General features: G+C 46.5%; 3 protein-coding genes and 2 long non-coding RNA genes across 20 annotated transcripts; 3 read left to right on the forward strand and 2 right to left on the reverse strand.

Annotated features, from left to right (window-relative positions):
• Positions 1–3178: 3178 nt before the first annotated feature.
• On the reverse strand, positions 3179–6313 carry ctsl.1 (cathepsin L.1). 4 transcript variants are annotated; one of them, XM_057058759.1, is made up of 9 exons: positions 6264–6313; positions 4944–5047; positions 4733–4875; positions 4431–4628; positions 4167–4358; positions 3849–4014; positions 3655–3760; positions 3441–3544; positions 3179–3346 (listed from the first exon to the last, which is right to left on the reverse strand). In XM_057058759.1, exons 1-8 carry the CDS (start codon positions 6296–6298, stop codon positions 3445–3447), a joined length of 1044 nt encoding a protein of 347 aa, XP_056914739.1. In that variant the 5' UTR covers positions 6299–6313; the 3' UTR covers positions 3179–3346; positions 3441–3444. The 4 variants fall into 4 exon arrangements, with proteins under 4 accessions (XP_056914739.1, XP_056914738.1, XP_056914741.1 ...); XM_057058758.1 differs by having other exon boundaries at positions 3179–3349; XM_057058761.1 differs by lacking the exon at positions 6264–6313 and adding an exon at positions 5843–6028 and having other exon boundaries at positions 3179–3349.
• Positions 4762–5836, forward strand: LOC130539973 (uncharacterized). Of its 7 annotated transcripts, none has more exons than XR_008954271.1 (5): positions 4762–5101; positions 5136–5240; positions 5275–5379; positions 5413–5577; positions 5692–5836. It is a non-coding gene; the product is annotated as an uncharacterized LOC130539973 (long non-coding RNA). The 7 variants fall into 7 exon arrangements; XR_008954270.1 differs by having other exon boundaries at positions 4762–5086; XR_008954272.1 differs by having other exon boundaries at positions 4762–5086; positions 5136–5225.
• Positions 6314–8413: 2100 nt separating the features above from the next.
• On the reverse strand, positions 8414–12761 carry vgll2b (vestigial-like family member 2b). 2 transcript variants are annotated; one of them, XM_057058763.1, is made up of 4 exons: positions 12449–12761; positions 11858–12194; positions 9757–10215; positions 8414–9338 (listed from the first exon to the last, which is right to left on the reverse strand). In XM_057058763.1, exons 1-4 carry the CDS (start codon positions 12533–12535, stop codon positions 9295–9297), a joined length of 927 nt encoding a protein of 308 aa, XP_056914743.1. In that variant the 5' UTR covers positions 12536–12761; the 3' UTR covers positions 8414–9294. The 2 variants fall into 2 exon arrangements, with proteins under 2 accessions (XP_056914743.1, XP_056914742.1); XM_057058762.1 differs by having other exon boundaries at positions 8414–10215.
• LOC130539974 (uncharacterized) lies at positions 9299–19134 on the forward strand. Of its 3 annotated transcripts, XR_008954274.1 has the most exons (4): positions 9299–9425; positions 11435–11581; positions 11965–12224; positions 15910–19134. It is a non-coding gene; the product is annotated as an uncharacterized LOC130539974 (long non-coding RNA). The 3 variants fall into 3 exon arrangements; XR_008954273.1 differs by lacking the exon at positions 9299–9425 and having other exon boundaries at positions 10212–11581; XR_008954275.1 differs by lacking the exon at positions 9299–9425 and having other exon boundaries at positions 10212–11581; positions 15933–19134.
• An 829-nt stretch (positions 19135–19963) lies between these two features.
• ythdf2 (YTH N6-methyladenosine RNA binding protein F2) lies at positions 19964–26734 on the forward strand. Of its 4 annotated transcripts, none has more exons than XM_057058755.1 (6): positions 19964–20181; positions 20400–20424; positions 21407–21486; positions 22188–23876; positions 25208–25270; positions 25465–26734. In XM_057058755.1, the coding sequence occupies exons 1-6, from the start codon at positions 20155–20157 to the stop codon at positions 25486–25488; spliced, it is 1908 nt and encodes a 635-aa protein (XP_056914735.1). In that variant the 5' UTR covers positions 19964–20154; the 3' UTR covers positions 25489–26734. The 4 variants fall into 4 exon arrangements, with proteins under 4 accessions (XP_056914735.1, XP_056914737.1, XP_056914734.1 ...); XM_057058754.1 differs by having other exon boundaries at positions 19980–20181; positions 21392–21486; XM_057058757.1 differs by lacking the exon at positions 25208–25270.
• The last annotated feature ends 902 nt before the right edge of the window (positions 26735–27636 follow it).

Here is a 27636-nt window from a genome sequence, read left to right on the forward strand (position 1 = left end):
ATGTATTACTGCCTCAGTATTGTGCACACACACACACACACACACACACACACACACACACACACACACCTTGTACTTCTATGTTTGTGAGGACTTGCATCTTCATGCAGTCCCCAGCTCCTTAGCCTGACATCCTAACTGACCCCTTAACCCTTAACCTTACCCTCATCCTAACATTAGAATCACGTCTTAACCCTCAGAGAGTCTGAAGATGTGACGACCAGCCAAATATTTGTCCTCACTTCCTAAACGTGTCCTTACTAAACAAAGAGACGCATGCACCTGTAAAGCATGATGGGAGAATAGGATAATGCATGGGTGGAGAGGCATCCGCGGCCCAGATCTGTATCCCTCGAGACAGCCTGTTTGCTCTCTGCTATAGGTGACACAGCTGACTGACACTTCCCTCCAGCCTGACTGGTCTCCCTCTACACAACTGCGCCATGATATTGTTGATTAGACAGACGCCCAGTACATGATGTGTGCATTGTCAGAGCTTAATGGGTCCACTGGTGTGGGAAAAGTGTGTACATACGTGAAAACGTGTCCCTTGTATCCATCATGCTTTCCTTCAAGATCATTCGAGAGGAAGAATGAAAAGAAAACGACTCATATCCAACAGAGGTTTGCATGATTCCAGTCTCGCGACAAATATAAGCAGGCTAGTAGTGCCATCTAGTGGCAGAACAGGAAATGACACATTTTAAACAAATACAACGGCTCTAAATTCAGATTAGAAGACAATAAACCTGCATTACACTTCAGTGATTGAGACCGTTTTAAATGGACACAGCAGGGCTACTTTTGTCTTGCTGACTAAATCTCCAATCCCGGGTCTATGGCCTTCTCCTTCCTGCCCTCCCTGGATCTCAATCAATAGCTTGGCTTGTTGCAATAACACCTCCCAGTGTTTTCACTTGTCCTACCCTGCAGGACGCCAATCGGATGTCCCATCCTCCGCAGTGGGCTACACCGTGAATCAAAAAGGCCAAATTAAATTGCTTAATTGGTTTCCTTGAAAAGGGTAAAACAGATTTAAATTGATAGCCGGTAATGGCCTTTTTGTGAAACCACATTGGCTTCTGCTGTTTGAGGAGGATTTAGCAAAACCAATTAATTTGCCTCACCTCTTGCGCGCCCTCCTTCCGCTTCCCTTTGTCTCTTTCTGGGAGATTTTTCATCTCTGCTCTCCCCAGGTTGGAACACACTCCTTGATATTTACAAAAATGAAAGGCGAGATGGCGATAATGTCTTGGGATAACAGTCATTCAGGCCTAATTGGCTGACTGCTGTCATCCCATACAGATTAAATGTTTTTCTCTCTCTCTCTCTTGCAGGTCTGCAGAGTCATCTGAATAAAGATAATATAAATCTCTTTTTCAATTACGGGCTATGCCAGTTTGCAGAGCTGCTGAGGAGGAAAGAATGAAGAGTCAAGGTCACACTTTGTCATACAAGCTGATTAAAGCCTTAATAAGCCTCCCCCCCACCAGCAGCAGCCCTGCTCTCAGTGTCCCTGCGTCATTGTTTTCCACTTCTCATTAAATATTAGCACGATCAAACCTAATGTGGCATTTAGAATGGGGAAGAATGACAATCACTTAATGTGATTTTGCTTTTCTAATTAAATGGCGACGACTGTTGTCTGGGAAGAGAGCAGCCGTTTTCTTTAGTCTGCGATCCAGCCTTGTTAGCGGGCAGAAACGGACGTGCACTAACTTAGAATGTGTCTTCTTTTTGTGGAATCGGCTCCTGTAGCTTATACAAACAGCAAAATCAGCTCTGAACTGCACTGAAGCGCCTTTAGCAGCACATTAATATCAAGTAGAAAATAAAGGCCACTTTGTGTCAGAGGGAGCTGAAACTGCATCCTGGTTGTTTTCCAGCCACTAAATGGTTCAGAAAATGTAGTTACAGCACGCGGCATTTAATTACCCCACTGTTTATGGGAATTCATTCTTTGTTCCCCGCAGTGTCAAGTAATCCACATGAAAACAAGTGAAGCACCATTTCCCATGCTCCTCTCTTTCTGCAGCAGTATCAGCCAGGGTCATCGGCCCCGAGGGCCACGCTGAAGGAGCGGCTGAATCAGGCGGCGCCCAAGAAGAGGAGGGCCCAACGTATCCACTGGAACAGAGGTCAGAACACTTTCATTAGATGTCGTCGCCCAAATCCATAATGGAGTTTTTACTGGCCGCATCAGAGGCGCGAGGGACCACAAAAGTGTCTGATTTCACTCGTTCTTCGGCTCTGATGTTCTTCAGCAGGTTCACGTTCTCCACCGAGATCCGCTTTCATTTCCTCAAGATAACCTTTAACAAACCACAACACTGCTTCTGAAAGCATTTTATCCAGGAAGATCACACACACACACACACACACACACACACACACACACACACACACACACACACACATCCAAGCAGAGGCAGAGAACACCAGCAATCAGGAGAAAAATGGAAATATCCACCTCTTTGACTGGCTTGAACCCAGTCAGACCATCTTAAAACTCTTGTTTTTTTTTCAGATTCGGGTGGGTGAAGACACTATCTGCCCTCAGCGGAACAAGAAAAGGTCTGTCGGTAACTGCGGGAAGACAAAGGTCACCGTGAGTGTAAAAGCCCATTTGTGAGTATTCTGCTCAGTGCTTTTTCCAACAGATACCATTTTAGTGAAGTTAATCTGTTAAATGGGAACTTTTTTCATGCCCAAATGTGAGGCAGCTGTCACTTACATTCACAGGAACCTTTAATGAATTCAAATAAATCCCACAAATTCACTACTGGGTCCATTGTGTTGGATTTTAAATCACCCGTTGGCATTTAATGGCTGTAATTTTTACTTTTTACAGCATAACTAACTTTCAGACTGGAGCCGTGGATGCAGGCGTGGGAAAAACCCATTTTGCTGTTTTGAGTCGGGCTAAAAAAACCTGCAGAGCTGTTTACATACTAATGAGATGGATAACTGGTCCATTATGATGATGATGAGCAGGGAACAGTTCCAGGACCTGATCGCTGCATCCACAGTCTCGAGTTCATCGACTGATCCTTTCATCAGGTTTGAGTTATTGTAAGATAAAACGCTGATATCATGTTTTAAAGTAGACAACATCAACGTTGATACAGATGTTTTTAAATAAGGTGACTGAATATCTGAGTTTGCGAATAAATTCAAGTTTTCACTTTTTCATTGTTTAGCATTTTTATTTTGTCTACATTTCGATAAGACATTTATATAAAAGTAATTATCAAAAACATTCACCCTGAAAATAATCTGTTGTGCAAGAAATCTGCAAAATTATTAAGAATTTGTTCTTGGACTCTTCTTCTCCGTCTCGGTGAATCTTCTGAACCAGAAGACATGGACAAAAACCAGTGAATGCACAGAAATAGAGTGAAAAGGCAGAAAATGGAAAAGAGGGCAGGTTTTCGGCTCACCGTCTCAGACCAGAGGGTAGCTGGCTGCCGTAGCAATGCCGCACTGGTTGTCTTTGTTCCTGGACATCATGATGTAGCCCTCGTGACCCCATCCTAGACCCCAACTACACAAACACACATTCCCGTTAACACTTACAGCAACAGTGTCACTTTTCTTTAGCCCTAATATTGATATTTAATGCTATTACTGAGAGTTTTTTATCAAAAGGTGTACCTGTTCTTAACCAGCCAGTAGTCCTGACCGTTGTCAGTGCCGTAGCCCACAACCAAGACGCCATGATCCAGATCCTGACTGCTGCAGTCTTGCTCGTCATACACGCCTATAGAGAAGGAGACAGAGGTCAGAAGGGTCTGTTGCTGCATTCTAAAAGAAAACTCAGACTGTACGGCGAGGCTGCGTCTCCTGACCTGAGTCGTAGAGCTGGAAAGAAGAATGTGAGGCATCGATGCCCACAGACACGGGTCCGATGGTGGCCACAGCCTCCTTCAGGGCATCTTCATCGCCTACCGTCACATCAACGTAGCCGGTGCATTTGGCGCCAACGTTTTCGGGATTGAAACGGCACTGGCCATCCTGGTTAAAGAGAAAAGAAATCCCAATTTATATTTCAGGCTGCGTCAAATTGTCACGCATCCACAAGGTGGCAGTGTTGCACAGCTCTGAAAGAGGACGTGGGTTGCTGTCTCCACTTTTGATTGTGACTCTGAAGTCATCTCGATCATTACCTCAGCCTCATAAGGGTAGGACTTCTCCGTGTCGATCCCTCCGTTCTCCTGAATGTACTTGAAGGCGTCGTCCATCAGACCTCCATTACACCCCATGTTGCCGTAGTCTCCGGAACAGTCAACCAGCTGCTGCTCACTCAGAGACACCAGCTTCCCAGTCTTCCTGAAGTTCTGGCCTTCAAGCGATCCGGTCTAAAGGAGATATTTCAATGTTAAAACCCATCCTGCAAGAACAAAAAAAAAGGCTCTTTGTGTTGGACGGACTGCACTGAAGGCCCAGCAGGAGCCGCATTGCTTCTGATCCTTGACACCAGTGACGTATCCCTTATCCCTCCAGTCAACAGTGGTGGGCAGGTGAGTGCCCACAGCCAATCGGAAGAAAGCGGAGCCCCGGCGAGGCGCGGAAGTGTTGAAGGCTCTCAGGCAGCCTAGAGAAATGAGGCTTTTGTACTCCTCATTGTCCTGGTCAAAAGGAAGTGGTGTCACTTATTACAGAGCCAATTCAAAGCGCTCTTCGGTGCTCAAGGTGAGTCACAAAGATGGCAGAAACATCCACGTGCGCGTACCATGTCTGCAAACTGAGTCATGCCCAGACGATAGGACTTGATGCCTTGGTCGGCCAGGATGTTGTGCACCAGCACCAGTTTGCGGTTGTTGAGCCAGATCTGCATGCGCTGGACCTCCTCTGATGGGGTTCTGTAGGACCTTCCTATAAAGGGAGGAATCGTTACTCTTGTGAGGACAGTAGGGAGTCGCAGACAGGCAGAGGAGACTCACCAAACTTTAGTTTCCAGGCGTGGAACTCCATTTCTTCCAGGGACATCCCGTCACAGCTGGCCACAGCCAGAAGAGCAGCAGCAGCAACCAGCAGCAACTTCATCCTGACTGACAACGCGTGCAGAGAAGAGGCAGACAGACAGGTCAGAGGCAGACAGGTCAGAGGCAGACAGGTCAGAGGCAGACAAACAGGTCAGAGGCAGACAGGTCAGAGGCAGACAGGTCAGAGGCAGACAGGTCAGAGACAGACAGGTCAGAGGCAGACAGGTCAGAGAAAGACAGGTCAGAGGCAGACAGGTCAGAGGCAGACAGGTCAGAGGCAGACAGACAGGTCAGAGGCAGACAGGTCAGAGGCAGACAGGTCAGAGGCAGACAGGTCAGAGAAAGACAGGTCAGAGACAGACGGGTCAGAGGCAGACAGGTCAGAGGCAGACAGGTCAGAGCAGACAGGTCAGAGGCAGACAGACAGGTCAGAGGCAGACAGGTCAGAGGCAGACAGGTCAGAGACAGACAGGTCAGAGACAGACAGGTCAGAGAAAGACAGGTCAGAGACAGACAGGTCAGAGAAAGACAGGTCAGAGACAGACAGGTCAGAGGCAGACAGGTCAGAGGCAGACAGGTCAGAGACAGACAGGTCAGAGGCAGACAGGTCAGAGGCAGACAGACAGGTCAGAGACAGACAGGTCAGAGGACAGACAGGTCAGAGGCAGACAGACAGGTCAGAGGCAGACAGGTCAGAGGCAGACAGGTCAGAGGCGAAGCTGCGTTTGGCTTCAGCTGTGAGCTCGAGGCGTTCTCTAAGCTATTTATGCCTTTCTATTGCAGCCTTTTCTTCTTCTCTTCCCACAGCACAGGAAGTGCGCACACCTCTGCCTCCGTGTGTGTGTGACTGATCTTACCTGCCTCTGCGTGTGTGCCGGGGATACAGGATGTCGACGCAAAGCTATTCTTTTATACGCAGCCTCCGTTATGACCTGCAGCATGTCCAGTCAGGAGACTGTCAGCAGCTCATAAAAAAAGCCGCTCCGTCATTGCGATAGGAAGTCAGCGTGCGTATCATAAAGGGGAGCACAGACTTTGTGATTTACAGTAAAAGTGTGTGCTGACACACGCTAACATTCGACAGGAACCCACACACCACTTGTGAATCATATTAATCATGAACATTTCCTTTGTTTGTTTCAGAAGATTTTCTTCTTTTTTTGTTTCCATGCCCTCATCCTGTTTTCATTTTCAGTTCAAGTGTTTGATCTCATCTCATTGTCGGGACATTACACACGCAACTGAAACAGGAACTACTTTATGTTTTATTAACTCTACTTGCCAGCCAAGCTACGGATGATGTTTCCAACCATAAAGATGCTGCATTCTGGTTCAGGGAGCAGTATCTACAGTACAGATTTCTGCAGCATTTCTGTAGTTCCAGAAAGATGATTCAAGTTAAGACTTTTTTTTTGTTCCTCTTAAAAAAAAGACCTGATACTGATGAGTCTGCGATTCGTTTCCACTCTTTACCATGTTTACAGCAACAGCAAATCCACCCTGCCGCGTCAGCAGAATGTAAATTCCAACGGAAAATCTTCAGAGTTCAAGGCTGCTGCTGTTGTGGTGACCTTTGCCAACCCAGATCCTTGAATTCAGAAGCAAATTCACATTTTCTAATGGATCTAACAAGGCAGGAAGGTCTCAAGAGCAGCCAATGGGACATTTTCCTACCATTTCTACATGAGTTGCTGCATAATTCCACTTTAGTTCAGATTACATGTGACAGTGTCAGACTCAGAAATGACTGTCAGAAATGATACATTAACTAACTCGGGTTAGGGACAGATAATAAATTATGTAATGTGTCCTATATTTGTTTTGCTTCACATGTTTAAAATTGCTTTAAAAAAACAGATTTTGTGTTGCATGACTTTTGAGGAAGAAAAATCATGCTGGAAGAGCAACATTTAATAAGTTTTGAGTTTGTTCCTCTTGCGATCATGAATGTATTTATTCCTTAGGCAGGACTGACCTGTTTCCTCTGGTGTCGCTGGTGTCATTATGGGTCAATGACACCAGTGGTTTGTCTTACTGTAAAAGCTGGTTTCATGCATAAACAGGAGTTTTTGCGTCACATGAGTAAATCACATGTCAAGATCAATGTACACAAACATTTAGACTTGGCATCTAAGGTGTTTTTCTGTCATTTAAAATCTCAACTGAACATTATTTTGTGTGTTTATATTCTTCTGATAGTTATTAGTATTATTAGTTAATAGTAGAGTTATACACGGTCAAGTGTTATGAACAAATGCGCCACAAGAGGGCAGAATTTCTTCATTAGATATATTTTCTCCGTCCTTAAACATCCATAACTGCTTTACACTTATATACATAACTCTTTTACTTCACAGCTGCTCATTAATGTGCAGGAACCTATTTGAAATGCTAAATTTTTTACACTTGTAAATCAATCAGATCAAATAAGCAGAGATCAATAGGTGACCAATGTTGAGCAGACTGTGGAGCTTTCATTGATGCTTCAGGGAGTTTTGTGCCATTTCAGCAATGTAAGGCGACAATAGTGGCAGGCACGTCGACTATGGAGAAGATCCTGGAGGATCTGAGGTGAAAAGAGAAGCCGCCGTGAAAATACCAGTGTGAACCGACAACACGATGTCTGGCATGGGCCCCTGCAGGGGACACTATCCCCGGTAAACTCTTCTAATTTCATTACTCTGTGTATTCCCTCAGCTTAAAGCCAGCCACATAGTTGGCTGCTGTCTGCTGTGTGTGTGTGTGTGTGTGTGTGTGTGTGTGTGTGTGTGTGTGTGTGTGTGTGTGTGTGTGTGTGTGTGTGTGTGTGTGTGTGCGTGCGTGTGTGGAGAGGGGGGGTCACACATCACTGCCACTAAATTGTGACAGCGGGGCCCATGCTGGCATACCTTAGCACGTAATCTGATTGTCGGATCAATAACGCAGCAGCATTCGGTGCATAGCTGGAGTGGCCACGCTGCTCTCTGCTTACACATTGCTGGCATTCACCAGCCATTCCCACTTTATAGGTGACAAAGTGTGAATGCTAGCAGGAATTCAAAATGGAAGGTCTGTCAAATAAGATGAGTAAAACGCGTCGTGCTGCTGCGTCTCTGGATTCAAATCGCTGCTAAAAATAAGAAAACCCCTGCTGCTTCAGAGCAACTGAATAATTAATGAGCTGAGTCACATCATCATTGCCTTACTAGATCAACAAGTAGAGCCCTAATATAAATAATAATCATTATTTATTCATCTGAATGGTAAACCAGATAACACCAGTTGCCTTTCACCACCCACATTTTATTCATTTTGCAATAATATGGTGCTAACAAGTGTTGGTGCCTCCTGAGTAAATTACTTGTAGGTATTTTGTTATTATTACCAGAGAGATTACATGGTGATGGCCATAACAATGACATATAGTGCAATAACACGAGAGGCGAGGATTTACCATAAAAATATTTATTGACATTAAAATCCTGCAAATGCAAAATGACACCCAGAAAAAAAGTCAAAATTCAGAACGACACGGAGATAAAACACAACATGATGAGCAAACTTGAAAAAAAAAAACGCAATCTTTTAATCTGTTCATAGCAAGCGGATACTCCAACATCTTTCTGATATGTATTTTTCCTCCAATGACCTTTAGCACGCCGGCGAGGTCGTTCCGTAGTCATTCCTGCCGCCTGTCTGAGTCACAGTCGTTTTAGAACACTGGCCTAAACCACACTTTTTTTTAAAAAAAAATGCATATGAACACCAATAAATAGAAAGACTTGATACGGTAACAAACCAGTAAGGCCTCGTGAGGACAACGGCGAGGCGTAAGCGGCCATTGCTGCTCCTGTTTGCCGCGGATGAGGAACAAGAGGCGGAGATAAGCAGAGGCACTGGAAGGAATCCCTGCTCGCAAAATTCGCCCTTCCGCTCCTCCATTCATCCCTCTATCGCTCTGTGCACCGCAAAAGTCTGCCGCAATCCCGTCTTTCCCGGTCCAAACAGGTCACCGTTGCCCGCGCCTCGCCAAGGCCCGCGCGGCACAGCGCACAGGAGGGAGGGGGGGAGAGAGAGATGCAGCGGCGCTGCAGATTAGAGGGACGCTCTTCCTCCCTCGCTCCGCTTTATCTCCATGGTGCACACACGTCGACCTGGAAGGCTGCATACTGGCAGGGGAGGCCGAGAGCGCGGACGGAGGAGGGGGGTGGACGGATGAGGACGGAGTGTGTGTGGGGGGGGATAAAGGGATGCGAGGCTTCAATAGCAGAGCAGGTCCAGGGACTAATTGGATCTGGTAATGGTCAATGTGACTGACTGAGGGGGCTTGTTAGAACCAGTACAGCTCTTTGCCTTTCTTGTGCTGCTGGAGGCCTGCAAAGAAAAAAGAAGGCGAGGAAACAATGAGAACAAGGGTGGACAACCCAGCGCAGGTTGTCATGGAGCCATCCTGCTTGGGAGGTAAAAGGACTTCTCTGATGCTCGTGATATCGTGATTTGAATGTAAGTCCAAGGGGTTCGTGTGCCATCTATTATACCGGCTCAACATCTCAAGTACGGGTAAAAATCAGGTGCATCTGTGTTACAATTAGTTGCTGATTTGTTGCACAACCCTGCAGACAACCTGCTGAAAATATATTCACTCTGATTCGCATGTGTTGCTGGCTTGACAAAATGCTTAAAGATGGGTTTTTGCTTTATCTCTTTTGCCTAAGGCTCAACTGATGATGGTGATGTGCTGGTGATGTTTGGAGCAACAGGTGGTCCCAGGTTGCCACAGTCAGTTGGTTACCTGCATCCATGTTTAGTGCCAGCGTCTGGCTGACGTCTCCAGGGGAAAGCAGGCTGGGCCAGGAGGCAGGAGCTTCCAGTTTGCTCACTTCATAGTGGCTTGGCAATGTGGGGAGGTGGGGTGGCCTCACCGTGGGCATGAGCAAGGGCCCGTAGTGTGGCTCCAGAGCTGATGGCGAGTAGAGTTCATGGAGAGGCCGCGGGGGGCCATAGGCCTGGGCCTGCGGATATGCCCAGCTTTCTGAGGGGTGAGGGTGGGAGTGAGGATGCGTGTGTGGGTGGGGGTGGGGGTGGGCGTGAGCGTGCGGATGCGGCAGGCCTGGGTGCATCCCTGATGCGTACGGGTCCATGGAATAGGAAGGAGCGCTCATCTCGGAGTGGGAGCGACTCTGAGGTGAGGAGTAGTTACTATCCCAGAAGGAAGGCGGGAAGCTTCGTCGGCTGCTGGGGGAAGGATTTTCTGCGGGGAGAGGGGCACAGGAAGGAGGGAATGGCGTTAAGCACACGTGAGCTTTACTCTGTAGCGAGTGGCTTCAGATGAAGAGGCATTGAGAGCTGAATACGTGTATAAGAAGAGCAACCTGAGCTACAAAGCAGACGTCACTCACATGACTCTTCCACCCTCTGTCCCACATATCTTCCCCATTGGATCATACTGTCACACAGTCCTAACCCCAACAAGACACAGAAATAAACACACCCTGCAGGAGTGCAGAGTGGACCGAGAGGTAGGAAAAAGACCCTTTATCATCATCTGAGTCTATATAGGTGGACGCACCGCCCTGGAGGGGGTTTATGGACCACAGGCTCCTAAATCACTGGTTGTGGTGACACTTCTCACTCTCATGTCAGTCCAGAATTTCTAAAGGTCTCTCTACCTCCCTCCCTATCTCTCTCTCTCTCTCTTTCTCTCTCACACACACAGTATTAACCACCCCTCTGTTCTGTTCTGTCTCCTGCACCCCCACCTGTTGTTTTCTCTGCTCCCCCCTCTCCTCGCCCTTGACAGAATGTCAGCGAGCCATTTTATGTTTTAAGCGCTATACTTTTATATTTAGATATTCCTCTGGAAACAGACACCACGCGGCACCCCGAGAGCTAGTGTTTCCTTCTAGCCCCAATCACACAGACCACAGCGTACTGTATATAAACCTGACGGACAGTCGGGCAACTGACTGAGCGACCAATGTGGGGCAGGAGCTGGAGCGAGAGTCAGAATGGCAGCCGCCGAGACGTTTGAAGGGGATACGCCGGCGAGGCTGTGCGCTTACGGCCATGTATAAACATAGCATCTGTTGTGAGGCAGGAGGTGTGCATGCTGTAATGAAGACGTCGGACTGAACAAGGAAAGAGTGTCAGAGAGAGGGGGAGCGGCAGAGGGGGGCAGAGTCGTGGCTGCAGGCCCTACATGGATATCTAATGGATGCTCCCAGGTTGTGGATAAAAAGGGATTTCTGAGAGTTTCATGTAAAACTTTTACCCGCACATATATACGTATGTCTGTCTCCCTGCATTTTTCTTTAATTTGGAATCAGAAGGGCCCCTGTTGCCTGCTCCTGACCCCCATGACCTCTGAACCCTGTCCTGTGACCTCTGCAGAGACAACAGCCACAACATGCAGCCCTTAAACCCTGTCACCTGATCACATCACCTGTCTGATGCTCTGCTGTGCTCTGCAGATTTATCGGCACCCTGTGTGGCCCCCCCTCAAAGCCAGACACCACGCAGACAACTGAGGCACCTGTGCTCACAAAAATACACGGCGGTTACGAATCTTCAGGGATGGAGCAGAGCGCCAGACAGCCCGAATGCAATTTAACCCTCTGGTGATGTAATCTCTTGTAAAACAGAGTTTGAGGTTCACTTAAATCACTTTTACATGTGCACGTTTAGCTCAATTTTCTTGCTAATTTTACTTAAATCTTGTCTTATCGGTTTAAGGGATATTTTCCCGTAGCACTAGAGCATTTCATAAAATCTATCTTGTTGAATCTTGTTGGGGGGAAAAGTACTAAACTAAAATAGATGCATGCACACGACAACTGCACAGTAAATGCTCATTCCTCTCACAAATGGCTACTTTAAAAGGGAGAAATTTCTACCTGTGCCTTGTTCTGTTGGCCGCCGTTTGCCCTCTCCATCCATGTAGCTGCTAAGGGCTCTGGAGAAATGCTCATCCACCACGCTGCTGATGTCTCCCTGGTAATAGGTGAAGAGGACACAGCGAGAAGACAGATACTCTGCCTCGGGGGCCTCCTGTTTCTCCTTGGGGCCCTCCTCTGGCCTCATGGACGTGTAGGACGACGATGAAGTGCTGGAGGAAGACGATGAGGAAGTTGATCCTCCGGTGCCCGGGACCCCAGACATCCCCTCGGGACCCCTGGGAGCGTCCATAAAATCCCGGCAGTGAGTCGAAGCTCTGCTCACACCTGCGGGAGTCTGACGGCGGGGGACAGAGAGTTTCACAAGGTATTTTGCGGGCGGAACAATAAAGCAACACACGCAACATATTTGGCAGAACATATTCAGTTTACAAACGCCACGAGCGTAGAAAACACCGCCATGCGTTTTCAATTTTACGCACAAACTATTACGATCCGGCTGCTAGGTTTAGGTAAAGATCTCTCTTCTCCCCGCTAACACGCTGGATAACTGTAACTTCCAAAAAGGCTAAACGCTTGCAAAATCCATACCTGTAAACTGTTGATAAAAGCTGGAGCAGTCGGCGCGTAGGGTGCGTAATGTCCATAGGCTGGGTACATAACATCCAAACAGCTCATGGTAAATGAGCGGGGTCTTCACTGCTCCGTGCTAACCGACCACGCTGACAGAACGAGTGATACCATCCCGGGAGTTTCGCCCTACTCAGTGTTTAAAAGCCCCTTGTCAGATTTGACATGGTCACCCCAGACGGAGCGCACTACTGCGCACCACGACAGCTGCAGCGGCAAAATGCGGCGAGGTTTATGGAGCAAGCATGAGTGTCCTGTCCTGTACATCTCCGTGTCGACCCCTCCCACCTTTACTAAGCTGTTCTCCATCCCCCACATCACCACCAGCAGTCCCATGATGACACATCTCAGGCGAGTTATGGATTGCACAACCGATTGCATCAAAGCAGTTGGTTATCAATAAAAAGTTACAGTATATGTCATAAGTACTGATATAAACTAGCATAACTAATGATCTTAACACACTAACAACACTATCACAATCTAATTTGACAAAACCACCGTGATTTATGAAGCCTCAACCATCAACATATAAAAACAGAAATGCATTTATCTCCCTGTACGGTGGTTACTTGAAAACTGCGCTCACTCCAAACTGGAAGTGTATCCATGGTCTTAAAACAGCCATTGGTTGCCAAGTAAACCCCCAAGTCATCTGAAGTATTTAGTGTGCTCCCAGAATGACACGTAGGTGTCAACCATAGGTTGCATACGCTGGTCATACCAACACACAGGAGAAAGGGACTCTGCACAAAACTATAACAAATTATCACCTTTCAGTAGCCAAACACAGGATATTTTCACACACTAGATGTCAAACGCAAACACGACAGGGGAGCAGAGGTTATGCTGGATCTCGTGGCAAAGGACAAACTCTTCATTTCCCAGGGCAAACGCGTCCCCAGCGGGCGCGCTTTAGTTTTCTTGTTGTGGGGATTTACAGGTGTCTAATGTTTGGGCATGCCAGTCTTTCTGACAGGCACTTGCATATGCGCTTGGGAGAATAGTGAGGAAAATTTGCAGAATTCCATGGACGAGTGTCAGATGAGGTGGAATGTCTCTGATGTATGTGAGCAGACGAGCTTCTCAGGAAGTTACGTGGTCCCTCTGCTGTGTTCTCTGGATGGAGAACATGATCGACATCGTGCTCCGCATATGTCACACGTGGTTGGTGTAGCTTAAATGATAATTAACCAACGGCTCCCGCTGGAATAACAAGTTTATAGATGAAGTGTAGAGCCCTCTGGGGTAATATTGCCATCAAAGTGTGTTGCTGTTGTGGTCTTAAGCTTGTTAAACTAACTGATCAACACAGTTGAGTCCAAGTCTGAATCGTAATGGATTGTTTTAGCTCTGCTACGCAGCTGATACGGGCTGTTAGGTCAGTGCACATGTGCTGTAATGGGAGACAGAAGTCATGGAGAAAGAGCGTAAAACACCGCGAGAAAGTGATTCCAAAACAATCTGATTACTCAGCCAGTGACCTCTGAATAAAATGTGAGCTGGTACTTTAGAGCAGATTGTTTTATATTAAATGCATGTTTATTATAGCACAGTTTTTAATCTTGTTGAGAAAGTTTTTAGAGTTCATCAAACATTTTCATCAATATGTTTGCAAAAACCCTTCCTTAAATTTTTCCTGCATTTAAATCTTTAAGGATGTTCTCTGGGAATATTTAAGCGGGTCTTGATTATTTCCGTCCGGCTGTGTGACTTTTGTGAGCGAGGTTTCATGTTTCTCGGCAGATTTTGGCTGTGGTGCTCCAGCTGTTTGACTCGTGTCACAGAGAAATGGTAACTTGTCATAGCGGTCCTCCAGGTGTTTCATGATAGTTCCACAGTTTTTATTCTGCGGAGCTGTTGCCTGCAATCCCGCCTCAGAGTTTTCCTTCACCTTTTCTTGCACGTCTCGATTGTCTTTCTTCAGCTGCTGGATGGTTGAAATGGACCTCTCTGTATTTGCCGGCATCTCTTGACTTTTTCCCCTATAACTGTTAAAGATCTCTTCATTTTCTTCCTCGGGTTTTCAATACTTCCTGACTGCTCTGCAGCATCTGTTCCAGCATCATCATCACCGACAAGCTGACACCTCTGCTTGACTCCTGATCCACTGTTGAGATATTTGAACCATACAAAGTTCATAATAACCTTTATTCCCCTTCATTCCCTCCCTGCTTGTGATTAAGGATATGTTACTTCAAATGCTTCATGCATTTTAGAAACTTTTGATTTTTATTTTAAAGCTAAATGTTGTTAAAAGTAAGTAAATTCAAAAGAGTTTGTGGAAAAACAGAAATAGAGACAAATCAAATAATAGTGAATGATTAAAATGTGATGTGTAGGAGAAGAAAGAAAACTTTTTGCCGCCCACCTTAAGAGGAATAACCATTCCTGCTAATGAATGGAAAGCCAACGAGCATAAATGCAGCCAGGGTTTGGACAAGAAATGCGGCACAGCGAGGCTGCAGCTTTTTAAGGCGATGGGAGGAACCTCTGCAGGAACACCAAAGCCCTTTTCCAACCATCATTTTACAGAGTGCTCGACGAGCCGCCTGTTGCTTACAAAGACTGAAGCGTTGTGTGGAAACCAGTCCAGACACAACTGGAACACCATTGGGAGGTGATGACGGATATTCTGACAGGCGTATCTGTCTACACCAGGGGTCGGCAACCCAAAATGTTGAAAGAGCCATATTGGACCAAAAACAAGAAACAAATCTGTCTGGAGCCGCAAAAAATTAAAAGCTTTATAATGAAGGCAACACAGGCTGTAAGTGTCTATATTAGCTGTATTAGCCTACTTTCCAAATGGTAAGTAGGCCACAAATACATAATGAGCATTCATGATTGTAGCTACATCGCTCCAATGAAATAATGGCCACGCATCATACAGATGTCTTTTGAAAAGAACCCTACAAGTGACCTATCAAAGGAAACATACATAAAGAACAATACATTTTTAAGCCATTTCAACAATAACAAATTGAGACATTAAATGAAATTATGACCATTTTAAAAATGCAAAATAAATATTGACTGAATTTTTCAATTAACATGTCTCTCAGACAGTTACAATGATGAAATGTTTATTTTCCTGCCGCGCATCCTGGAGAGAATGACGCCCCATGTGACCACTCTGCTGTACGATGGTGCTTTAAGTTTAACTTCCATTATCATGGGATGTTGAAAACTTTAAGAATGCTTGTCACGTTTTTCTCCTACAGAAATTATATTAAAACAATTCCCATTTTCATATTTTTGAAAAAGCTCCAGGGAGCCACTAGGGCGGCGCCAAAGAGCCGCGGGTTGCCGACCCCTGGTACGCCATACTAAATATACCGCACCAAATTCAAAGTAACCAACTTATGACTCTTTTCCAGTGCTGTTTACTGACGACCATTTTAATGATTTTGAGCATTCAGGTTGATGGTGAACGTTGCACCAGTGTGATCAACAGCTGCAGCTGACAGAAGAGAACTGAGGCCCCGTATTAGTATCAGCGGCCGTGACTGCATGTCTCGCCGGTCTCTCTCCTTCCCTCCAGCGTGACTTCCACTCGAGGCGCGCACCTCCTTGTACACGCCTGCAGACGAAGGCAAGAAGTAGAAGACGGCGAGAGCATCGTGCAGAAACGCAGGTCCCAAACCTCGAAAGTAAGTTTTTTTTCTGTCAGCGCCGCTGAAGCGTGCACGCTCGGTTTCTCGCTGCACCGTCCGTGCGCGAGGGTGCATTTGTTTCCTCGCATGTGCGTGCGTGTCTGAGGTGTCTCTGTGTCTACATTTACGTGCATGTGCTGAAAATAAACACGGGTTACATCACTCCTTGTGACCCTGCAGCACATCTAGGCCCCGCCCCCAAGTGCAGGGGTCCGTTGCGGGGAAGTCTCTGATTGGCTGAGATGTTGCAGAGCCAGGACAAGTAGTAATGGCAACCTGGTTTTATTTAGACGACTATTCACATTGCAACACCACCATTAATAGTTTATACTCCACACTCTAAATACTTTGGTGCAGTAAAGTAATGAGTACATACCTATTACATTCCTTTACATAACCATATAATTATTACAACAAAACAGTTGAGGACTGTATGCAAATCAAGGGAATGTGATCTGCAACCACATGGTCGTTGTCTAGAAAATGGGGGCTATTGAGATATGAACCTGATCCATAAAGGCTGCCTCCTGAAACAACAAGGTCCTTATTAAGGTTTCACTCTGGCTCGGTCCCAAGGGGTCAGGCCTCAGGATTCCACTGTTGCTTATGCACTTGTGTGTTTGTGCGCCTGTGTGTACGTCGGACACAGAGATGTACAGCTGCCCCGTTGTCCAGCTCCACGCAGACCCATCTCAGCTGTTCCCAATCATCAGCGGGTGTCATCGGAAACAGAGTCACCCCTCTCTCTCTCTCTCTCTCTCTCTCTCTCTCTCTCACACACACACACACACAAAGGGCCACATATGGGCAGGTTTGGCTCATTCATCCTTCCACACAAATGTTGGTGATAAATCTGCTTTGATAGATTGTACAAGTGTGCGGCTATTTTCTCTCTAACAACAACCCTCTCATTGTCCTGTTGGACCACCCGAGCCCAGAGAGCCGCAAGTCTGGACACCAGCGGAACAAGTTAAAGGGCCATCCTGTGTTTTAAGACCATTAAATGGAATGCAAGTCATGCCATTAATGAATGTGCCTTTAATGTTTGTTTAAAGATAGCAATAACTGCTAATGTGAATAGATGCCCATGTCAGTCTCAACATGTTTAGGTCTAAAGTTGTATTTCTAAACAAAGAAACTCAAGTCTTTTCCCGGTAATTAATATATAATCCACATTAGAGGTCCTTTTTTCCAAAATTAAAAATGAAATGAATAATTAAAACAAACATGATGCGTGCCAGAGTTTACCTTGTGGATTAAATTACATCTGAAATTCAAAGCGCATCTTTTTAATGTAAAGAACCCCCGAACTTCTGAACCAAAGTCATAATTGGAGAGATGTTTTTACAGTTAATGGTCTCAAAATTATTTTTTAAATCTTTTTGTTTGATCATCAAATCATTGTGCTGAATGCACATATACTTCTCCACTGTCCTAAAAACATATAAATACTTGAAGAAACGGAAATATCTCAACTAAGCTGTGCTGAGGGAAAGAGAGACAGTGTCAGGCTGTGCAACTAAGGCACGAGTCTGCAGAAAAGCTGCTTTTTTAAAAAAAAAAAGAATCTAAATATATTTCATTAGAATCTCCCCTATTTGATTATCTGCTATGAAGAAAAACTACAACCACTATAGACTCCAGTGAACTCCAACATACAGAGACAGGGGAATTCTACACGCAAATACGATATTATTTTATTAATATTATCACCGTTAAATTTAAATGACTTTATTAAATGAGAGTGGATTAATTGCATCTTCAGGGAGCCTGACAGGTTCGACGCTCCTACCACCCTGTCAGTGAGGCTACGCTGACACCCTTACTTCCTCTAGGTCAGCAACAATCACATTTTCACTTGATATAAATACATTTGCATGTTTGATATAAAAATATGCTACAAAAGAATGAAAAAGCAACTGAATAAAAGGACGCATGTCACCTCCTGCTTAACTCTGCTGCGGAGGCTCCGGTCCAGAGGGGTCGTGTCGGTGGCAACAGGGGGAGGAAAGAGATGTGGTGGACAGAGGGCAGAATCACAAATGTGGCATGTCACATGGTCAAACAGAGCTGATTTATGAGTGATCGGGTTCCACATCAGCAGCATGGTGTCGGGGCTCCAGAATGTCAGGTATGGGAGTGAGATCAGGCTCCAGATTTAGTTTAAGCATCATTTCTGGCATTGCCGGCAGACTGTGACTGGCTGGATGAGTACATGAGGCATTTAATTGTTACAGGGACCGTGCTGAGAGGCACGGAGAGATTAGATCAGACATAAAGGAGAAGTAGATGCGTTTAAATGATTAGAAACGCACAGAACTGCGCACAGAAGCTGTTTCTGTTTCTTTTTTAAGAGAACCCATCTTTTCTCCTCTCGCTCTATATGCAGCAGCCATGATTTACTCAGCAGTGACATCATGGAGCCCACAGCTATTTTTATTGGCTGGTAGACGTCCAGCTCCTGTTTGTGCTATGCCACCTGTCCAATCTGCAGCAGTCAACAACCCCCTGGGAAAAAAAACCGTCAACAACCCAAAAATGATTGAGAGGTGAAAGGTGAAATGTGATCCGTGCGTGCCATGCTACTGTCCTAGGCGTGTTTCACAAGTCAAATATCGTGCTGCTACTGCCGTCATTCATGCACTCACCATCAGATACTGGTTCCGTTTCCTGCAGCATTCTTTTAAAAATAGATAGTCCTGTCACTCTGAAGATGGACCACAGTTAATCAAACCTTGTTTTGGGTTTTTTTTAAAAAGTTATTTTATTTATTCAGCATTTGTAAAGACCATTTCAACATTGACATAGAAAAGAATAGTGCTGAACACGAGGCCCAGCAATAAGCAGCGTGTTGGACACTCAACCCAAAATTTAAACCGTATGAACTGAATGCAACAAGTTTAAATGTGGAGGGCTGTTTAATCTTTTTGCAGTTGCTGTGATTTCTGTGTGAAAGAATATAATCCCGAATAGTGTCCCGTTTATGCTGGTTTTTGACCGTGACTGATGGGCGGCATGTCGATCGCTGCAACGAGTCCTCCTCCTTGTGGCGGGGGCATGAAATCGCGATCTTAAATATATGTTTCCTGTTCCTTAATGGTGTTTTAAGTCGAATGGAAGCAAATAAAAGCCAGGGGAAAAAAATACTGCCACTGACAAGGTTTCAGATATAATGTTCCAAGAATTAAAAAACCTTTGGGGTTGTTTTTTTTTAAAACCTAATCGACTAAGGAGGTTATATGGCAGCTCGCATTTGTCAACAAAATAACGTCAAAATGCATACATGCAATAACATTTAAGGAATCTGATTAAATTTTCAGGAAATCATGGTTCGAGGAAGATCTCGTTAAATTTTAGCGACGTTCTGGATTCCGGAGGGACCTCGAATCCCTCAAAGCCCATTAAAATCAATGCCAATGCTTTTGAGCATAAATGGCTTTGATCTTAAAGCAAACCATGGCCTGGATTGCTGGATAAAGTTACAAACAGAGTGGGAAATCGGTGCTGCATTTTATACACGACTTCAGTGTTTTTTTCCCTACGTGTCGCGTGCTGACCCTCAGGCTCTAGTACCCTCTTAAATAAATCTATTTTTTTTTTTTAAATCGTTACATATTTCCTAAACACCCACCTTTCAGATCAGTATCTGACTTTAATCGAGGCCAATATCCTTATTTATTTCTTACAGAATTGATTTAATTGGGCGTGATAATTGCATTTCTTGTCATTTACTCCACGAACAAACCCTCCACCGCTGCAGACGCTGGGATCCTCCGCGCCGGCAGGGGGCGCACGTCTGCTTTAAATAAACGCCATCGCGGGCTGACGAGGGCCGCCCAGCCATGTTGAGTAGTCTGTCAAGCAAATTGCTGCCCGCCATTGTGTAGAAAGTAGGCTCCGTAGAGAGATAGGGGTGCTTGGCTGAAAAGTCTGCGATAGTTAGATCAATTCTACACCCAGGTGCTTTTGTTAGGAGTAAATACACTTACACAGGCTCCGGGGTGGAAAGACATGTCAGCAAGCAGCCTTCTTGAACAGGTAAAGAGGGCAATTTTCTAAACATTTACGAGGGCCAAATTTCTCAGCATCGCGACGGCTAGCTAGGATAGCTTAGCTCGGAGGCAGCGGCTCAGTAGTGCAGTAGGCCTGACCACCTGCTAAAGGATCTGACTGCTGAAAAAATATCTCTTCATCTATTTTTCCCTTCCTCTCTTCTCATAAATCAAACCTTCATGAATCACCTGGACCCAATCCAGAGACCGAAAGGCCAAGCTAACAAAGGTAAGGATAAACATTTGAACATCGCGGTGCGTCTGTGCAGGTCTTTTAACGGTGCGTGCGGTGCGCTTTGAAAATCCAAGGTGCACGGATGCGATACCTTGGATGCGCATAACTGGCCCATGTTAAAACGTGTCTTTACTTTTAATTTCACTTTGGAATCCGGAAATTCTATACTTTGCTCTCTCGGTCTTCCTCCATCGCAATTTTGCTGGGCGCCCCTGAAAGTGAGCGTCCGAGGCTCCTCACGGTTAGCATTGCTATTGCCTCTCTGGCTAACGTTAAATAGCAATGCGATACACATCAGCATCCTTTTCCTGGTTGGATTTGGAACGCGTTTTGTCGCCTCGACAGGTGCGAGGATACATTTTTAGTCACGAATGTGCCACCGTATGTGTCACTATAAAGCGCCTCGCTTCCCCACGTCTCTGTATAACGTTCTGGCTGCTCGGATAATATTGGCCAAGTCCGTCATGTTGAACGGACCCTTGGCGCTCGTTAACATGGAGACGCTGCGCACTGTGCGCAGCTAACCACATTGCTAGCACGCTACGTTAGCCTGTTGCTAGGTTAACCCGAAATGACACGTCTTCCGACATGCTTTTTCCATGTCTTAACGGGCCTCACGTTTCCCCATCTCCGCACTCTTCAGGTCGTAGCATTGGTACATTTTGCCAGCGTCTTTATTGATACTTTGTCTTAAAAATCCCTGCGTATCGCTTGGAAGAACCAACGCGCGGAAACTTGGAAGGAGTCGGTGAGATGGTTTAGATTCTGATCATCAGTATATGGCTAGATCATAATCCCAAAGCCAGATGCTAATTATTCCCTGGTGTAATCTATACCCGTGTACACATTTTTGGCTCTCACACCAGTTGTGACAGTTGATCCATGTTTGAATGGTATTGATTCAGAATGCTGATGTTTCATGTTGATGCTCACAGTCACGATGACTTTGTGTTAACGGCAGATTTGCTCTTCCCAGTGCAAAACGGAGCTGTGACCCAAAAGGATACGTTGAACGATGATGAGTTTGAGCCTTACCTGAGTACTCAGGCAAGACAGGTGAGTTTTCCACTAGGCGACCAATGTGGGCCACTTTCTTCGTTGAATAAATCAGAATAAAGCTGATATCTACTTGCTTTAGCAAATCGGCAATTACGAGACTAACAATTTATTATTTAGGTTGCAGTATTTGGTATTAAAAGCACATTTGGAAGTTTTCTGAACTGCTGCGATTCTCTTATTCTTCCCGCGGAGAGGAAAGAAAGTAACCTGGCCCTGGCTGTGATGGGCTTCAGGATTTATTTACCACGCTGTAACAAAATATTTGCTGATTAATTGATGCATTAAGCTTCCTGATTGTCAGCCAATCAACATTCAAAAACCAGCCAGTTGTTCAAAAGGAGAAATGTGTTGCCAAGCAGTGTGTCTGCATTATTTACAGTCTGTTGGAGAAATACCTAAAATGTCTCCTCACCAGTAGCTGCTGAGCAACTGTTAATATGGACCTGCAGCTTCAATGTTGTTTTAGAACTCCGGTTAATTTAACTCAGGAGGTCTAAATTGATACAGGAAGCTTAATTAGACTGTTTTATGGGTAAGAAGAGCTGAGGAGGAGCTGGTATCAGTCCATACCAGCCTGATCTCTGCTTCTATAAGTTAAAATGTTCTTCTAATCTTAAAACTATCAATTTGTGTCTGAGGAAAGATTTGTTTGTTAATGTATTGTAATGTGACTAAAACCCAGTTGTTTCTGTGTCCAGAGCAATGCCTATACGGCCATGTCGGACTCCTACATGCCCAGCTACTACAGCCCCTCCGTAGGATTTTCGTATTCCTTGAACGAGGCAGCGTGGTCCACGGGTGGTGACCCTCCTATGCCTTACCTGGCCTCCTATGGACAGCTGAGCAATGGGGAACCCCACTACCTCCCGGACGCTATGTTTGGACAGCCAGGCCCTCTGGGGAGCAACCCATTCCTCAACCAGCACGGTTTCAACTTCTTCCCCGGTGGAATTGATTTCTCGGCGTGGGGCAATAGCAGCTCTCAGGGACAGTCGGGGACGCCGCAGAGTTCTGGCTACAGCAGCAGCTACGCCTACGCCCCCAGCTCACTCGGCGGTGCCATGATCGATGGACAGTCCCCGTTTGCGCCCGGTGCCAACGAGCCTCTTAACAAGGCACCTGGAATGAACAGCCTGGACCAGGGCATGGCGGGTCTTAAACTGGGCGGCGCCGCTCCGGGTGGTAACGGGGACATGGCTCCTAAAGTGGTTGGTTCTGGCTTACCTGGTGCGGGTCCTCTCGGCCCAGTGTCATCTGTAGGAACCCCCAGTATGCCTCCGGTCTCAATTGCCACTGCCAAGCCAGCCTCCTGGGCTGATATTGCCAGCAAGCCGGCCAAGCCTCAACCCAAGCTAAAAACCAAGGGCGGGATGGCCGGCGCCAACTTGCCTCCTCCGCCCATCAAACACAACATGGACATTGGCACGTGGGACAACAAGGGCACCATGCCGAAAGCTGCAGCCCCTCAGCAGGTTCCTCTCAATCCCAGCAATGGGCAGCCACCCATGCAGGTGTCGCCCCAGCCTGGGGCTACTGCTGTAGGGAACCCGCAGATGCCCCTCAGCAACGGACCATTGGTACCAACTGTTTCCCAGCTGGGCCCGCATCAGCTTCCACCCGGGCAACCAGGGATGGTTCAGATCCCCCAGGTTCCTCTCTCCCAGGGTCCTCCACCACCGAGCCAACAACAAGCTCCTCAACCGTCTCGCTGGGTGGCGCCGCGGAACCGGGCTAACGGCTTCGGGGACCCCAGCGGGAACGGGGCAGGGCAGTCGCCTCCCACCTCCTCCGGTGTGGCGGTGCTCCCTGGGGTCCCCTCTGAGCCCCACCCAGTCCTGGAGAAGCTGCGCATGGTCAACAATTACAACCCCAAGGACTTTGACTGGAATCCCAAACAGGGCAGGGTATTTATCATCAAGAGCTACTCTGAGGACGACATCCACCGCTCCATCAAATACAACATCTGGTGCAGCACGGAGCACGGCAACAAGCGGCTGGACGCGGCGTACCGCTCTCTGGGCGCCAAGGGGCCGCTTTATCTCCTGTTCAGCGTCAACGGGAGCGGCCACTTCTGTGGCGTGGCGGAAATGCGCTCGCCCGTGGACTACAACACGTCTGCCGGCGTGTGGTCGCAGGACAAGTGGAAGGGCCGCTTCGACGTGCGCTGGATCTTTGTAAAGGACGTTCCCAACAGCCAGCTACGGCACATTCGACTGGAGAACAACGAGAACAAGCCAGTGACCAACTCTCGGGACACACAGGAGGTACCTCTGGACAAGGCCCGGCAGGTGCTGAAGATCATCGCCGGATATAAACACACCACTTCCATCTTCGATGACTTTTCTCACTATGAGAAGCGTCAGGAGGAGGAGGAGTGTGTAAAAAAGGTAATGATACACGAGTGGGTGCACTGACGCTGGTTTGGATGCAGCCTGTTGAGCTGCTCCGGAGGGATCTGGGCGCCTGTGGGTCCCGCTCCAGCCGGCTCCGTTTGCTCTGTTTTCTGTTCTCTCGACACTCTCTTGGTTCCAGTGGTGAAGGAATGAATCGTTCTACTTGTATTGATTGAAATAAAACAAATTTGCGAGGCGAATGGATCCAGATACTCCAAGAACATCCCAGAATATCAGCTGTGTACTGTGGTGCCTGTTTCTGTCCTCTTGTATCCTGTTTATGTCTCAGTCTGGAGCCCCAAATCTGTGCGTGGAGGCTTGAGTTTGGCAGAAGTATCTATGCTATAGTATCCTTCCATAGTATCTAGTATGAGACGGGCTCTGCGTGTCTGGTGGCTCCTAAACCACCTGAGCTCACTGAGCAGTCGTCCTCACCTCTGGTGCTGGTGTCCACCGGCACCAGTGTGGACGTCCCACATGTGACCGCTAGGAATGCTCCCCGCTCCATTTTTATGTTCCACTTCACCCTGAATCTAATTGTGGGCCCATTTAAGTGTGTTTTTTTTGGGGGATTCCAGCTATTTATTTATTTTTTTAATCTTATTTTTAAATAATGGCTTGTAAACTGCCATCTGTACCAGAACCAAACCCCAGAGCCGTGCAGCAGATAAGTGATTCGTCTGAGCAGCATGGAGGACGGCTCGGCGCCGCTCCTGCAGCTTTCAGATGGTGGTGACGGATCGTAGCTGCTCCCCGACGCCATGAAACACGCCGGCGATGCTGGAGGACTCCTTTATCTTGAACTAAGTGAAATGTTGCTGTGAGGTCCACGCTGGCTTTAGCAGCAGCCTGTAAAGCTGCTGCTTATCCAGCCGCTGGGGTTTTTAGCTCACGTTGTTGCTTTGCTGCTCTCGAAACATCTGGTGGCCTGTTTGATTACAGCTGTTCTCAAATACCCCCCAAAAACGAGCTTCTACGTGTACATTTGAAGCATTTTTTAACTGAGCTGCCCAGTATTGGGTTTTGTGGTGAGATGTAAAATAGAAAACTTTGAGGGTTTCTTTAAAAAAAAGAAGCTTCCTCTGAACTGACTTGTAACTGGTTCCTGTTGCCCCGTTTATTTTTTATTTATTATTTTAAAGGGGAAAAGTACCGTTATAGTCATGACTGTAGAGCAGACGTGTCCTCAGTGTCTCCACGTGCTCCGTGCTGGAGTGTTTCCCTTTTCCAGATGTTTGTGTGTGGCCCTGGCGTGTGTGTGTGTGTGTTTGGTGTTTCCATGGGTTTGGGTGGTGCTTTGCTCAGTTTTGCGTTCTGTGTGACAGGTGGAGGGCCAGGGCAGCGAGCCATATCCCAGCAACCCAAGCAGGAGTCATTACAGGCTTCAGGTAACGTGTTTACCCGTCAACAATGATGCTGCGCTCCGATTGGCCACGGAAGAGGGGTTTTATTCTGTCGCAGTCGGGGCTGTATTCAGCTCTGTGCAGCCAGAAACCCGTTAGGGTTAGCGACACCGTAGAAGTAGTCCTTTCTGTCCACTGGGGTGTGTTTGTGTGTAACCTGCTGTTTGTTTGCGTTGCAGGAGCGCCAAGGACGAGTCAAGTAACAGTGGGTGCTTTGGTCAGAGACTGCTGTGGCCCCGCCCCCAAAGCCCTGTCCGCCCCTCGCATCATTACACCCAGATCTCTAAACATGCTAACAGGGGTGAAGAATTAACCAAGGACAAAAAAAAAACTAAAATGAAGACTCTCTTGATTTCTTTTGACTTTAAAGACTTACTTCGAACTTGTAGTAAAAAGAAAAGGAAACTATTATTCATAGGACTACAACTAAATGCATAGCACCCTTAGGTGAAATCTTTTTTTTTTTGTCCCGCCCCATTCCACTACATATGCTTTTCCCCTTTGTATGCTGCTTACTTCCCTTTTTTAATGGAAAGGATGATCCTCTTGTTTTTAAGGTCCAAGATTGAGCGTAGCCCCCCCCCCCCCCCAAACACAAGTTACCGTAGGAATTTGGAGTGTTTCCTTTAGTGTCCCGAAGTGACAAATGGGCAGTTTGTCTCCTTTTCTTTGTAGGCCCTCTCTCCTCACCTTCCAAGGATGCTCACTTCTCTCGCTGCCCTCTTCAGTGGATTTTCATCTTCAGGCCCACTCGAGAATCTGTCGTGCTCTGTGTGTGTGGAGGGTGGGGGCTCCTGAACGCCCCCCCAGCTCCGTCTTCCTGTGCTGGAGGGAGTGTCGTGTTGGGAGCATCTGGAGAGCAAGAGCACAGTTTCAAATGTTGAGTTGCATCAGTGTCTAATTTTATGGTTTCAAAAAAATCGGGACCCCCCCTTCCCTTCCCCTTCCCTGGTTACAATCATTGGACTTTATTTACGCTCTTTTTCTTTATCTTGGATAAATGAAAACATGCTTGGGGCTGTTTTTTTTTCCTCCCTCAGTTTTCTAAGGACAGCAATGCGAGTGGCCTTGCCCCCACTCTTTCTATTAATCAGTTCAAAAGTAATAAATGTGGTATATTCAGCAGCTCTTGTGTGCATTCCCATTGATTACGCAAAGCAGTTTGGGTTTGTTTTTTTCATACGCGTTCTCCCCCACCCGAACTGGGTTCATGAATGTTTCGCCGCCTTTCTTCCCACCTGACACTGGTTTTAGATTTTCACCACCACACCCTCTTTGCTTTCCAAGCTCTTCTCGTCCTCCACGCTCCCGTTTCCTGACCTGCTTGACCATGGCTCTTTACATCACACCCAGCTTCCATCACTTTCAGAATGTTGTTGAATCAAAACGCAAGATCCTCTTACAGAACTACTGGCTTTTATTTGTGGCGTAATAAAGATGCTCCACAAACAGGTGTCTGGGCTTAACTCCTTTACCACGGTGTTTGCTTCTTTTCCTGATTTCTGTCAATTGTTTAAGATAAATGTCCCCGCTGGACGTGCAGGGCGCGAGTTATCTGTTGTCCGCCATTTTCTTCTTGGCGTTGCTGTAATACCCGATGTGGCCACAAGAGGGTGACACAACATTATTTTCTCTGCTAACCACGTTGAGCTGAAGCCCAATGTTGGCGTTTCCTGTCTTGTGTTTTATTACATGTCTGGTATCGGCACGATAAATTAATGTACTTGTGAAATTTTTATTTTAACGTGCTTTAGTTCCCCTTAATTATTGGCCAGCACGTCTATTGCTGTTTAAACCTACAATATAGATTCTCAGGAGCCCTTACGAACCATATGTAAGTACAGATACTGTATATGTTGTCCTGAAATAACTAAAACTACTATAAAATCTTGCAAAAACAAAGGCCTTGCCAACAAAGACATTTAAGATGTCAGTCTCTTTAAAATAGTTAATAGATGACAGCGGGATGTTTTATGATATTTTGGTTTATTTGCACAACACTAAAATCAGCAATGAGAGCGGTTAAAATGGAAGAAACCTTTTACACATTTTAGGCTGCGTGTATGTTAATATTAGAAAAAGGAGACCCCCCCCCCCCCCCAAATCTGGCAATATGCCCTCCATCCTGCGTGTCTTGGTGCATTCCTAATTTTCAGAATTTCCCATTGTGAGGCCTGGGCAGCTTTTTGGAGCCAAGATTCCTGGCCCTCCAGCTTTATCCTTAAATGTCAGGGTGAGATTGAGGCTGAATTTGTGAATTAAGGTTGTGCTGAGATTAGGGATGGGGTAAAGGTTAGAAAAAGGGGGCACAATTGAAAGGAAAAGTGGGGGGTGGGGTTGGACGGCACGTG

Source organism: Takifugu flavidus, chromosome 16 (genome assembly GCF_003711565.1).
Source record: "Takifugu flavidus isolate HTHZ2018 chromosome 16, ASM371156v2, whole genome shotgun sequence".
In the NCBI taxonomy this organism is placed as follows: Eukaryota; Metazoa; Chordata; class Actinopteri; order Tetraodontiformes; family Tetraodontidae; genus Takifugu; species Takifugu flavidus.

Excerpts from the sequence above, each read along its gene's own strand:
- ctsl.1 (XM_057058759.1), bottom strand. The coding sequence starts at position 6,298 with ATGGTTGGAAACATCATCCGTAGCTTGGCTGGCAA. Across the intron at positions 5,048-6,263 it reads ATCCGTAGCTTGGCTGGCAA|GATGAAGTTGCTGCTGGTTG; the intron begins GTAGAGTTAATA and ends GTTGTCAGTCAG. Across the intron at positions 4,359-4,430 it reads CCTGCTGGGCCTTCAGTGCA|ACCGGATCGCTTGAAGGCCA; the intron begins GTCCGTCCAACA and ends TATCTCCTTTAG.
- vgll2b (XM_057058762.1), bottom strand. The coding sequence starts at position 12,535 with ATGAGCTGTTTGGATGTTATGTACCCAGCCTATGGACATTACGCACCC. Across the intron at positions 12,195-12,448 it reads CTTTTATCAACAGTTTACAG|ACTCCCGCAGGTGTGAGCAG; the intron begins GTATGGATTTTG and ends CCCCGCCGTCAG. Across the intron at positions 10,216-11,857 it reads GCCAACAGAACAAGGCACAG|AAAATCCTTCCCCCAGCAGC; the intron begins GTAGAAATTTCT and ends CTCTCCCCGCAG.
- ythdf2 (XM_057058754.1), top strand. The coding sequence starts at position 20,155 with ATGTCAGCAAGCAGCCTTCTTGAACAG. Across the intron at positions 20,182-20,399 it reads CAAGCAGCCTTCTTGAACAG|AGACCGAAAGGCCAAGCTAA; the intron begins GTAAAGAGGGCA and ends GACCCAATCCAG. Across the intron at positions 21,487-22,187 it reads TGAGTACTCAGGCAAGACAG|AGCAATGCCTATACGGCCAT; the intron begins GTGAGTTTTCCA and ends TTCTGTGTCCAG.